Genomic DNA, 11,522 nt, shown 5'->3' on the forward strand with positions numbered 1-11,522 from the left:
TACATGAAAGGATGGGGTTTGAACCAGATCAAACAGAAGAAGTATCCCAACATGAAGATGCTCCAGTACACATTTCACATCTTGAAATTCCTGATAAGCGCCCTCAGAGAAAAAGAAGATCTGCTATATCAAATGATTATGTGGTATACCTTGGTGAAAATGACTACGATTTTGGTCATGTTATAGATCCAATCTTATATAGCCAAGCTGTTTCAAGTATTTGTTCTGATAAATGGTTGGAAGCCATGGAGGATGAAATGAAATCTATGGCACGCAACGATGTGTGGGAACTAGTTGAACAGCCTAAACGAGTTAAGCCTATAAGCTGCAAATGGCTGTTCAAAACTAAGAAAGATTCAAAAGGCAATATTGAAAGGTACAAGGCGAGATTAGTAGCTAAGGGTTTTACTCAGAAAGAAGGAGTTGATTACAATGAAACATTTTCTCCTGTTTCCTCAAAGGATTCCTTCAGAATTATTATGGCACTAGTGGCACACTTTGATCTTGAACTTCATCAGATGGATGTTAAAACAGCCTTTTTAAATGGACATTTGTATGAAGAAGTATATATGCAACAGCCTGAAGGCTTCAAAGAAAATGGCAAAGAACATTTGGTATGCAGGTTGAAGAAATCTATTTATGGTTTAAAACAAGCCTCTCGACAATGGTATTTAAAGTTTGATGAGGTAATTACTTCATTTGGATTTGCTGAAAATAAGATAGACCAATGCATATATCTCAAGATCAGTGGGAGCAGATTTGTTCTTCTTGTGCTATATGTTGATGATATTCTCCTTGCGAGTAATGATTTGAACCTGCTTCATGATACTAAACAAATGCTTTCCAAGACTTTTGACATGAAAGATCTTGGTGAAGCATCATTTGTTTTTGGTATTGAAATTAAAAGGGACAGGACTCGAAGTTTGTTGGGACTCTCTCAAAGATCATATATAGATCGTGTTCTCAATCGCTTTAATATGCAAAACTGTTGAGCTGGGAAAGTGCCTATAGCTAAGGGAGAATTGCCTAGTAAGAAAAATTGTCCCAAAAATGTAATAGAGCAACAACAGATGGAAACTGTCCCTTATGCTAGTGCTGTTGGAAGTTTGATGTATGCTCAAGTTTGTACTAGGCCCGATATTGCTTTTGCAGTTAGTATGTTAGGGAGATTTTCTTCTAATCCTGGGCCTGAGCATTGGGTGTTGGCAAAGAGAGTTATGAGATACTTGCAAAGAACAAAGGATTTTATGCTAATGTATAGAAAAATTGATCACCTTGAGGTGGTTGGGTACACAGATGCAGATTTTGCAAGGTGTCCTGATGAAAGAAAATCCACTTCTGAATATGTTTTCATGTTAGCCGGTGGGGCAGTTTCATGGAAAAGTGCAAAACAGACACTTGTAGCTTCATCTACTATGCAAGCAGAGTTCGTAGCATGTTATGCAGGGGCATCACAGGCTATGTGGTTGAAGAACTTCATTTCTGGGATTTTGATTATTGATTCCATCTCAAGGCCAATCAAAATTTATTGTGACAATAGTACTGCAGTTTTCTTCACTAAAAATAATAAAAGTTCTAGTGGTTCCAAACACATAGAGATCAAATATCTTTCAGTCAGAGACATGGTCAAGAAAGGTGATATTATTGTAGAGCACATAAATACTCAGGTTATGGCTGCTGATCCATTAACCAAAGGACTTCGACCTATTGATTTTAAAAGGCACGTTGTTAATATGGGGATTTTAGAGTCTTTTGATGTGCTTGATTAGTAGGAGTTGTTATTTTTGTTGAATTGTTACTCCTAATAATTATTATGTAATGAACTCGACTATTTATTTCATGGATCCATGTTAAATTTTAAAGTCATATGCATGCTAATGTATCTTTTCATGACATTAGATTGGTGATATCACTGTATATTTTGGAGCTGTTATGTTTGTTTCTTTTATCACTATTGAAGGCATTCAGATTCAGCTTTCATGGATAGTGGTAGTTAAAGGATTGATATAGACTTGGCACGAAGATCATATAAGGTATATGCTATTGTCTATACTACACTTTCAAATCATATTGTGTTCATGTTAATTTAATTGCCAAAGTTATGGCCATAGTGCGAATTTATGGAAATAAATACATTTTGACGGCTATGATCTAATTTTGGTAATTAACTCGGACGGAACATGTTTAGAGGTGATTATCTATTAAGCTATGCTTTCAAAATAGTGGCCACTCAAGTTTTTAAATTCTTGTTGTCCAACTAGAGAGTCAATTTCAAAATATATATATATATATATATATTGACACCAACTAATATTGCACAAGTGGGAGAATGTTAGAATTTTTTCATTTTGTGTGTAATATTAATTGGATTTTGTTTTTTTGTTTTTTTAAGAAAAAACCAGTTGGGCTACAGCTTAACAATGTCTGGAGGCCCAAATGAATTATATGTGATCATAATTGGACTTTGGGCTTGGTGTACCTTAATGGCCTTAGGCCTATTTATATAAATATGGTTTGTGAAATAAATGTAGGCCCAATAGGGTTTTGTGATGGGTAAAACCCTATTGGCTCTATATATATATGGCTAAGTCCTCTCTTCACTTTGATTATCTATTACACCATTTTCTTCCCATTAAGAAAAGGGTTAAGGCCTAATAACAGAGAAAAAGAGGAAGATTTGATCTAGTGCAGTGCTTTTGTGCTTGCCATTGCAATCAAGATTTTCATCGCTGTTATGGAGCATAGAGGTATTCTTCTTCTTTATTAATATCAATATTTTATATAATATGTGAATTTATTATATATATACTGTGAAGTATTTATATCTAACACTATATCATAGAAGCATCAATAGAAATAAATTATGGCAAAGATTGAGTGAGCTAGATAGTTCATGTACCTAGCTAGCTACCTTATTCGGATGACATTTTAAATTTAAAATATTAAATGATTTTATTTCAATTTAAAACATTTTAATTAAATTCAATTCAATAACATTGACTGTATATTATATCAAAATAAAATTTAAAAATTATATATGTATATATTTATAAGTTTTCTTTTATCAATTGCACGGATTAACAATTACACGCAAGTGAAATTCTCTCTTAATACGCGTATTTAATTTATTTAGAAACTATTAGCGCGGGTATCACTTTTTGAAAAATACGAGTCGAAGCAATAACCGCATTGACTCCGGTCCGCTCCTATATATTTGAGCCTAAGAAAGGATTATAAAGCTTTTGGGCCTCATTTCAATGGCCTATTATTCGGCCCATATGGCTGGTAAGTATTTTTGGGCCGGTTGTACTCTATGGTCCGCTATCTCTACTTATTGAAGCCCAAAAGACTCTCTGAGCCCGGAAAGTATAAAAGCGGCCCGTTATCTCGGTCGGCATCAAGCCCAATAAGAGTGGCTAACTGCAGGCAAGTATGGAATTGGAATTTCTTATGGTGGTCATCAACCATAAAATATTTACATACTCCCCCTGAAGTTTGGAAAATTCACAAAATAACTGCTAACTTGACCCTCACAATCTATTAAAGTGGCCCATGAAAATTTCTTATGATCGTCCTAAACTATAGAATATTTGCATATATTTCCAGAAACTTTTTAAAATTACTCTCAGCATTGTTTCTAGGTCTTATTGTTGCCCGCAATCTTTTTCAAATCTCATTTCGCCCAAGCTTTCTTTGTTCCAGCACGAATTGATTTTGCTTGGTGGCGATTCCTTCGCATGTGAAGATGTTGATACAAATCTAGAGCGAAGGCAAGTTGTGATGAACAATCAGGAATCGAAGAGAGAGGAAGAAAGCCAAGAGACAGCAGAGCAGCAGCAGTCCTCGATGGCCACTTCTGCGGTGGACGGCGTCGCAGCGGCGGCCCTCCGGTCTGTCCTCCACCGTGTCCAGCAAGCGGCTGAGAGGTCTGGACGATCCTCCGATCGGATCAGAGTCGTGGCCGTCAGTAAGACCAAGCCCGTCACTCTCGTCCGCCAAGTCTATGATGCTGGCCACCGCTTTTTCGGAGAAAACTACGTTCAGGAAATCGTCGAGAAAGCACCTCAGGTTTTCTTAGTCATCTTTCTCTTCGATTCTTTGTTTTCTGTTTTATTGGTTTGAAAACTGAGATTGAAGTAGGGGAAGAGCAAGCTGGATGTCACTTTATTTTTTATTTGCTTGTCCGAAATGTAAAAACTTCTTCTGTTGCTCTAATTACCTCTTTTAGGATTTTCGTTTGGAGATGATTGATGTTTTTTTTAAGTTAAGTGTTTGAACTTTTCCAAAATTTCAACGAATGCAGCTTCCGGAAGATATTGAATGGCATTTTATTGGGAATTTGCAGAGCAATAAAGTGAAGCCTCTGCTGAGTACGTTTAGTTTCATCTCTCCTCATATTTCACTTGTTTATATCCTGCTCACGAACTTTGACTTCAGCAACTGGGAAATTTAGGCTGCTGCTGATTTCATCTCAATTTAATCAATGTTTGTGTTGAATTGGCAATTATGACTTTTTTGAAAAGAACTGTGAAATTGAGATGATATGTGAAGCATCCACAAATGGAGATAAAGAAAATTTATTTTGTATGATTTCTTCACATGCCAGGAGATCTTAGATTATTTACATTCTGATGAAAATAGTTTGGACCATAGTTATTAGATGAAAATAGCTTTTTTGATAGGTTTTCTTTCTTCTTGCCAAGTTGGTAAGGTTTGATGGCCTTTTTAATGGTATATTCACCAAGGAAAATGATTTTTGGAGCTTCTGACAGGAAGGCAATCATGACTGCCTATTCTCATCGTTAGAATGTAGGAACTGAACCATGCATGCTTGGATTTGTTGAGTTTTACTTGGAGGAGTTAAATTAGGAAGCAAGATGTCTATCGAACTTATTACTTTATTGAAAATCTGGAAGAAAATGAAAGGAGTTTGTGAGAACAAAGATTGGAAGGAGTGAAGCTGCATTTTTTGGGAATACCAATAACCAATTTGTGTATTGTGGAGTGTCAGTGCCTTATCAACTCTATTTTCTAAAGTATGTGTTGAGCATGAGGTAGAGCTTTAGATGACTGACACAATCTGGATATGTATCCTTCAGAAATGTCAAGTCTGTCATTGAGCCATATTATATAATTTCAAGTCTTTGCTCATCTCTACTATGCATGTTGATACATGCAAAATGGCTTGTTCTAATTCTACTTTAGATTATTTTTGTGCTTGAAAGAGGATATAAAATTAGTCCTTATATTTGTTGTGCAGCTGGTGTGCCAAACCTGGCCATGGTGGAGACAGTAGATGATGAGAAGGTGAATGTTGACTTCATTATCAGTAACTGAAAGTTATATTACAAATTCTGAAATGAGGGGATGTGTTTGTCCTTTTGTAGATTTTTTTTTTATTATTAACATTAAGAGATATCCATTTGTCTTCAAATGTGAAAGTGAAATTGCTGATGGATTGCTAATTAATTAGAGAAAAAAGTATTTCAGGTTTTTAATTGGATTACTAGCATCCATTCATTTTTTCTGATTTAACAAATGATTGTTCAACTTCAATCCTTTTGCTTTGTGTTCTGCAGATTGCAAATCATCTCAACCGTGTAGTGGCAAACATTGGAAGAAAACCTTTGAAAATCTTGGTTCAAGTAAATACTAGTGGAGAAGAAAGTGAGTGAGTGACAACAGTTCTAGACTATGATTTTGTCTGACCATTAACTCCTTCACTACAACAACAACAACAACATATCTAGCCTTTATCCCACTATGTGGGGTCGGCTATATGAATTCTAGCATACTAATGTATAAACAAGAAATGACACCTTTTAGTCTTATTCACTCGGTGCAGCGAAATCTGGAGTCCATCCATCTGAGTGCTTGGAACTTGTGAAACATGTTACTTCAGCCTGCCCAAACCTTGAATTTTGTGGCCTGATGACAATAGGGATGCCAGATTATACTTCAACACCTGAGAACTTCAAGGTTCTGGTTCCATGCATACCTTTTCTTCTATGCTTACTTTTTTCTTCTTCTCTGGTTCTCACGGTTCTTAAGTTTCCTGATTTCATGAATGTGTTGATGCCAGGCATTAGCAAACTGTAGAAGTGAAGTTTGCAAGGCACTTGGAATAGCAGAAGAGCAGTGTGAGCTATCAATGGGAATGTCTGGTGATTTTGAGCTTGCTGTAAGTTAATTCTTCATCTCATTTTGAACTGGACTCTGCTTGTGAAATCCTCCATTATTATTTTTATTATTTTGCTCTAAAAAAATCCTCCTTTATTTTGACAAACTTTTTTTTTTTTTTTAGGATGAAAAGTCAAAAAAATAATAAAAGAAATTTATTGCCATTGTCCCCAAAACTTAATCTATAAACTGGTCATTTCAAGTTTTGTCATACAACAACAACATCATTTCAGACATTTGCTTTAAATTTCCTGTGGTTGTTTTCTTTATTTGTTTCTTCTTGGTCGTCTTATATTATCTGGTTCTTCATTCTTTGGTTGATTAAATTTCTGTCTGCCCATCACTTTCTTCCTATCTCTGATATCTGTTATTATGATTCTACATCAAAGGAAGGCAATTGAGATAAGTGTGGAAGAGAATAGTAAGTTTACACTATCATGTTATCTTTTTTTTATCATTCCTCTCCTGTCTTCTATTTGCTCATACTTATTGTCAGTGTAAAGATTGATTTCTTAGTTGTCAAATTTTAGTTGCTTCCCTGAAGAAATAGAAAGTAAAAGAAATACAAATTGAGTTAGGCACTTCTCTGATAGATACAGAGAAAGAACTCATCATCTCTGGGTATTTCATTTGCCATGGAATATTTTGATGTAAATATACCATTTTCTTGTTTGCTAATGTTTCTGCTGGCTCCTGAAAGATTTAAAACATTTCAGCCATTTAAATGGAAATAAAATGGAATGGGGTTCCTCGAAAGAGATAGAAGGTGAAAAAAAAAAAAAAAAAGGTGGACATGATGAAGTTCGATGGCATTCAACTTGGTTTAGAACAATGGTGGGAACAGATAGCATGCATGCAAATGAATACGTATATGTGTATGTATACATATACGAATCATTTACAGATTTACCACTGTTATAACAAACATATTGATGTTGCAATCCTAGAGTTTTAGCAGTGTATAAGAAGAAATTAATGGATTTGGTGACTGATGCAGGTTGAAATGGGCAGTACCAACGTAAGGATTGGATCTACCATATTTGGTGCGAGGGAGTACCCAAAGAAGCAATCAAATTAGCAATCTAAATTCTCTTGCCAAGGGAACCAGCCACCCCCCTTTTTGTAAATTTTCCAATTGCAGTTATACTGTTTCATGAGGGGATTATGGTTATCTAGTTCCAAACAGCTAGCTTTATTGATTTTGAAGGACCACGATCTGTTAACTTATCTGGTTCCTCTCCTCTTGAGTGGGCTTTATAATGAGGGTTTCTATTAGCTGTCGATGTTCTCAATATGGAACTTGATCTGAAATCTATAGAAAGCTGGTGTGTGTTTGTAGTCAAAGTAATGTGTTAACTTTGAATCTTGACATCAGAGATGATAATGGGGCAAGGGTTTAGCTTGAATGGAGAAGCCTTCATGATGAAATTGCAGTACTATGCTTCATGTGTTGGCTTGGTCCATCAGAAAAGCAAATTACTGATCCCAGAGAGCGGCTCTCCCTTTCATCAAGATTCAATCTTATTGTGAATTTATATATCAATTTTTGTGTATTTATTTAGTGGCCATAATTTGTCAATTATTGTGTGTTAATTGTCGAGTGAATTTACTCCATGCACATTCAACAAATTTTTATTAACGTCAAAATAAAAAAAAAAATGTACTTTTACAAAAAAAAAAAAAAAAAACACTTTAATACAAATTATCTTCTCAAGTATGAAATAGTATTATTTAATTTATCCATTATTTTATTTCATCATCACCTTTATTCATGAATACCAAAACTGCCATTGAGAAGCTATATCTTTCAAATCCCAAGTCTATGTTTTTGTCCCAATATTTTTATTTTTTATTTTTTTTGTAAATTTTTTATTATTTCATTTAGATATCTTTTTTTATATTTTAAAACCAATTTAACCTCTTTTTATCTTTTTTTAACACGATAATTTAATATTTTTATTATTTTAATTACACTATATATTTATATTTTAACTTAATTAAATTCTTATACATTAACTCATCTTAGTTTATCTATTTTTCTTACATATTAAAAGATGTGAATGACCATTTCTCACGACTTTGGAAGCAGTTTCATGACAAAAGTTCTGAAATTTTTTTGCCATGAAAGCCGTTGGAATCCCCATTATTTCAGTGGAAGAGAAGTGACTGAAATGATAAAGTTCAGGCCAAGTTTCTTCCACCCACCACCACCATCATCTCAGACCGCCGCCGACACCAAGTCATTCAATGGCATGATCAATCGCCTCTCCTCAGAAGGCGCACACGAGGCCGTCCTCCTCACCTACTCCTCGATGCTCAAAACAAACACTCCGCCCGACGCCTTCACTTTCCCCAGTATGCTTAAAGCCTGCGCTTCTCTTGGCCTACTCTCGCACGGCCTTTCTTTCCATCAGTACATCGTCGTTAATGGGTATTCTTCGGACGCCTATATTGGCTCTTCCCTGATCAACTTCTACGATAAATTCGGGTATATCAACCACGCCCGCCAAGTGTTTGAGAAGATGCCGGAAAGAAACGTCGTCCCGTGGACTGCCATAATTAGCTGCTATTCGCGATCGGGTAATGTCGAGGCAGCGGTTTGTTTGTATAATCAGATGCGATATGGAGGCATCAAACCTTGTTCAGTTACCATGTTGGCCTTACTCTCTGGAGTTTTGGAGGTTCTTTATGTGCAATATGTGCATGCTTGTACAATACAATATGGTTTTGGGTGTGACATAGCTTTACTGAATTCCATGGTGAATTTATATGGTAAGTGCGGAAGAATTGAGGATGCTGAGGAGCTGTTTGAATCCATGGACAAGAGAGATATAGTTTCATGGAATTCCCTGGCTTCAAGCTATGCTCTGGATGGAAATATGAGAGGAATATTTCATCTACTGAGCAGAATGAGGATTGAAGGGCTGGGGCCTGACCAGCGGACATTTGGTTCAATGGTTTGTGCTGCTACAAGGCAGGGTAATCTTGAAATGGGGCAACTAGTGCATGCATGTATAGTAACTGCAGGATCGGAATTGAATACCCATGTCAAAACATCACTTATAGTTATGTATTTGAAATGTGGAAACTTTGATGATGCTTTTGAAATATTTGAACGAGTTTCAGATAAAGATGTCATCTTGTGGACGGCAATGATATCGGGGCTAGTGCAGAATGAAAGTGCAGACAAGGCACTATGGTTGTTTCGAAGGATGTTACTTTCAAATGTTGTGCCATCTACTGCCACCCTAGCTAGTGCCCTTGCAGCTTGTGGCCAACTGGGATCCCTAACTCTGGGGACTTCAATTCATGCCTACATGCTCCGTCAGAGAATGCCAGTTGATGTTACTGCTGAAAACTCTCTCGTAACAATGTATGCAAAGTGTAATCGCCTGGAGCAGAGTCGCGTTGTTTTTGAAAGAATGGATGAAAAAAACGTGGTTTCCTGGAATGCAGTTGTTGCTGGGTATGCACAAAATGGGAATTTATGCTTGTCACTGAGTTTATTTAATGAGATGAGAACAACCCTTCAGAGGCCTGATTCAATTACTGTTGTCTCCCTTCTCCAGGCTTGTGCCTCGATTGGGGCTCTCCATCAGGGGACGTGGGTCCATAATTTTGTTATTAGGAGCGGCCTTGGACCCGGCATCTTGGTTGAGACAGCTTTGGTAGATATGTACTCCAAATGTGGTGACATAGACACTGCTAGGAAGTGCTTTGACAGGATGCCACAGCATGATCTGGTATCATGGAGTACAATCATTGCGGGATATGGTTGCCATGGTAAAGGTAATGTTGCCCTGGAAATGTACAACAAGTTTCTGCTTACAGGCCTTGAGCCAAACCCAGTGATTTTTCTATCCGTCCTATCTGCCTGTAGTCATAATAGGCTTGTCGACAAGGGCTTGAGTGTGTTCTACTCTATGAAAAAGGATTTTAGGATTGAACCAGAACTCGAGCACCGTGCCTGCATTGTTGACCTTCTTAGTAGAGCAGGAAGAGTCAAAGAAGCATATGACTTTTACAAGAATATGTTCCCAGAACCAGCAGTGGATGTTTTAGGCATACTCCTTGATGCTTGTCGGATCGGTGGTAGTTTGGAATTGAGGGACATTATTGCTAGAGACATTTTCCTCTTGAAACCTATGGATGCTGGAAAATATTTGCAACTGGCGCACAGCTATGCTTCAATGGACAGATGGGATGATGTGAGTGAGGCCTGGATGCAGATGAAGTCTCTTGGCCTTAAGAAACTCCCTGGCTGGAGTTTTATTGAACTGAATGGAATCATTACGACATTTTTCACTCATCACAGTTCACATCCGAAGTGTGAGCACATAGTTCAAGTTTTGAAATTCTTGAACAAAGAAATTAGGGATTTTGGAGTTACCTTAAAGCTCGAAACCAATGAAACTGTGGATACACTATGAATGCCCAAGTTGATTCCTTAAAGGAGGAGTGCATTTTCCAGTAGAGTTCTTCAAATTAGAACCCTTTCTTCTCCTAAACTGGGAATAGAAGGCATCAGACAAAGACAAAGCCATTGCCACCATGAGATCAACATTTTGTCCAGATTGATCTCCCTACTTTCTCCAATCCTATTGGATACCATTGGAAGGCTGGCTGTGCCTGAAAGGAGCATGAGAAGCTCAATCAACCTCATTCCACCACCTCGTATCCTAGGGGTATAGAGGTCAATGAAATGAGATCAAGAAAGTGAGCCCAGCTGCCGAATTCGAGGAGATTGACAAACATTTTGGGAACAAGTGAAAACAGCAAGTGGGGAAAGGCAGAAACCAAGTGAGGAATGGGGTCATGAGGCTGTTGGAGGAAGAGCAGAACAGAGAACAGCAATGGAGTTGATCATTGAGCAGTACCATCAATTCAAACAGGGATCTGAAAAGGAGAACGAAGAAGATAAAGAAAGACAGACGGGGCAAAGTTAAACAAAGGAAAGTATATGGAAGGTGTCACAACACGAACAAAAAAGAAGTTTTTATTTTTAGATATTATATAGATCTCTTCATATCTAATAGAGTAAATAGGTTCCTGCAAGTTATAATGGGTCAAACAAGTGAGTCTTGAAATAAAATAGTCTTGATAACAGAAAATTCGTTTTGACCTTGTCAACCATGTAGATTACAAGAGGCTAAGAAACCTTCTTAGAACATGCAATTGCTAATGACATATAAAAATTTAAATCGCATAAGTGTGTGTATATATATATTTATATATTTGTATATGTATACTTTCTTTATTATCATTTCAAAAGAAAAATACCAAACTCCTCCATTAGCAACTAGGGAAATAAGACATTAAGAAGAAAAAGTAACATATTTATA

At 36.7% G+C, this 11,522-nt stretch overlaps 2 protein-coding genes across 2 annotated transcripts; both read left to right on the top strand.

The window, feature by feature from the left end:
• Positions 1-3,660: 3,660 nt before the first annotated feature.
• LOC127807086 (uncharacterized) lies at positions 3,661-7,735 on the top strand. Its single transcript, XM_052344699.1, has 7 exons — positions 3,661-4,068; positions 4,304-4,370; positions 5,261-5,307; positions 5,580-5,667; positions 5,846-5,979; positions 6,083-6,181; positions 7,178-7,735. Exons 1-7 carry the CDS (start codon positions 3,781-3,783, stop codon positions 7,256-7,258), a joined length of 804 nt encoding a protein of 267 aa, XP_052200659.1. The 5' UTR covers positions 3,661-3,780; the 3' UTR covers positions 7,259-7,735.
• A 490-nt stretch (positions 7,736-8,225) lies between these two features.
• Positions 8,226-11,392, top strand: LOC127807760 (pentatricopeptide repeat-containing protein At4g04370). The gene has a single exon (XM_052345819.1). It carries the CDS (start codon positions 8,241-8,243, stop codon positions 10,608-10,610), a length of 2,370 nt encoding a protein of 789 aa, XP_052201779.1. The 5' UTR covers positions 8,226-8,240; the 3' UTR covers positions 10,611-11,392.
• Positions 11,393-11,522: the final 130 nt, after the last annotated feature.

Source organism: Diospyros lotus, chromosome 8 (genome assembly GCF_014633365.1).
Source record: "Diospyros lotus cultivar Yz01 chromosome 8, ASM1463336v1, whole genome shotgun sequence".
Lineage (NCBI taxonomy): Eukaryota > Viridiplantae > Streptophyta > Magnoliopsida > Ericales > Ebenaceae > Diospyros > Diospyros lotus.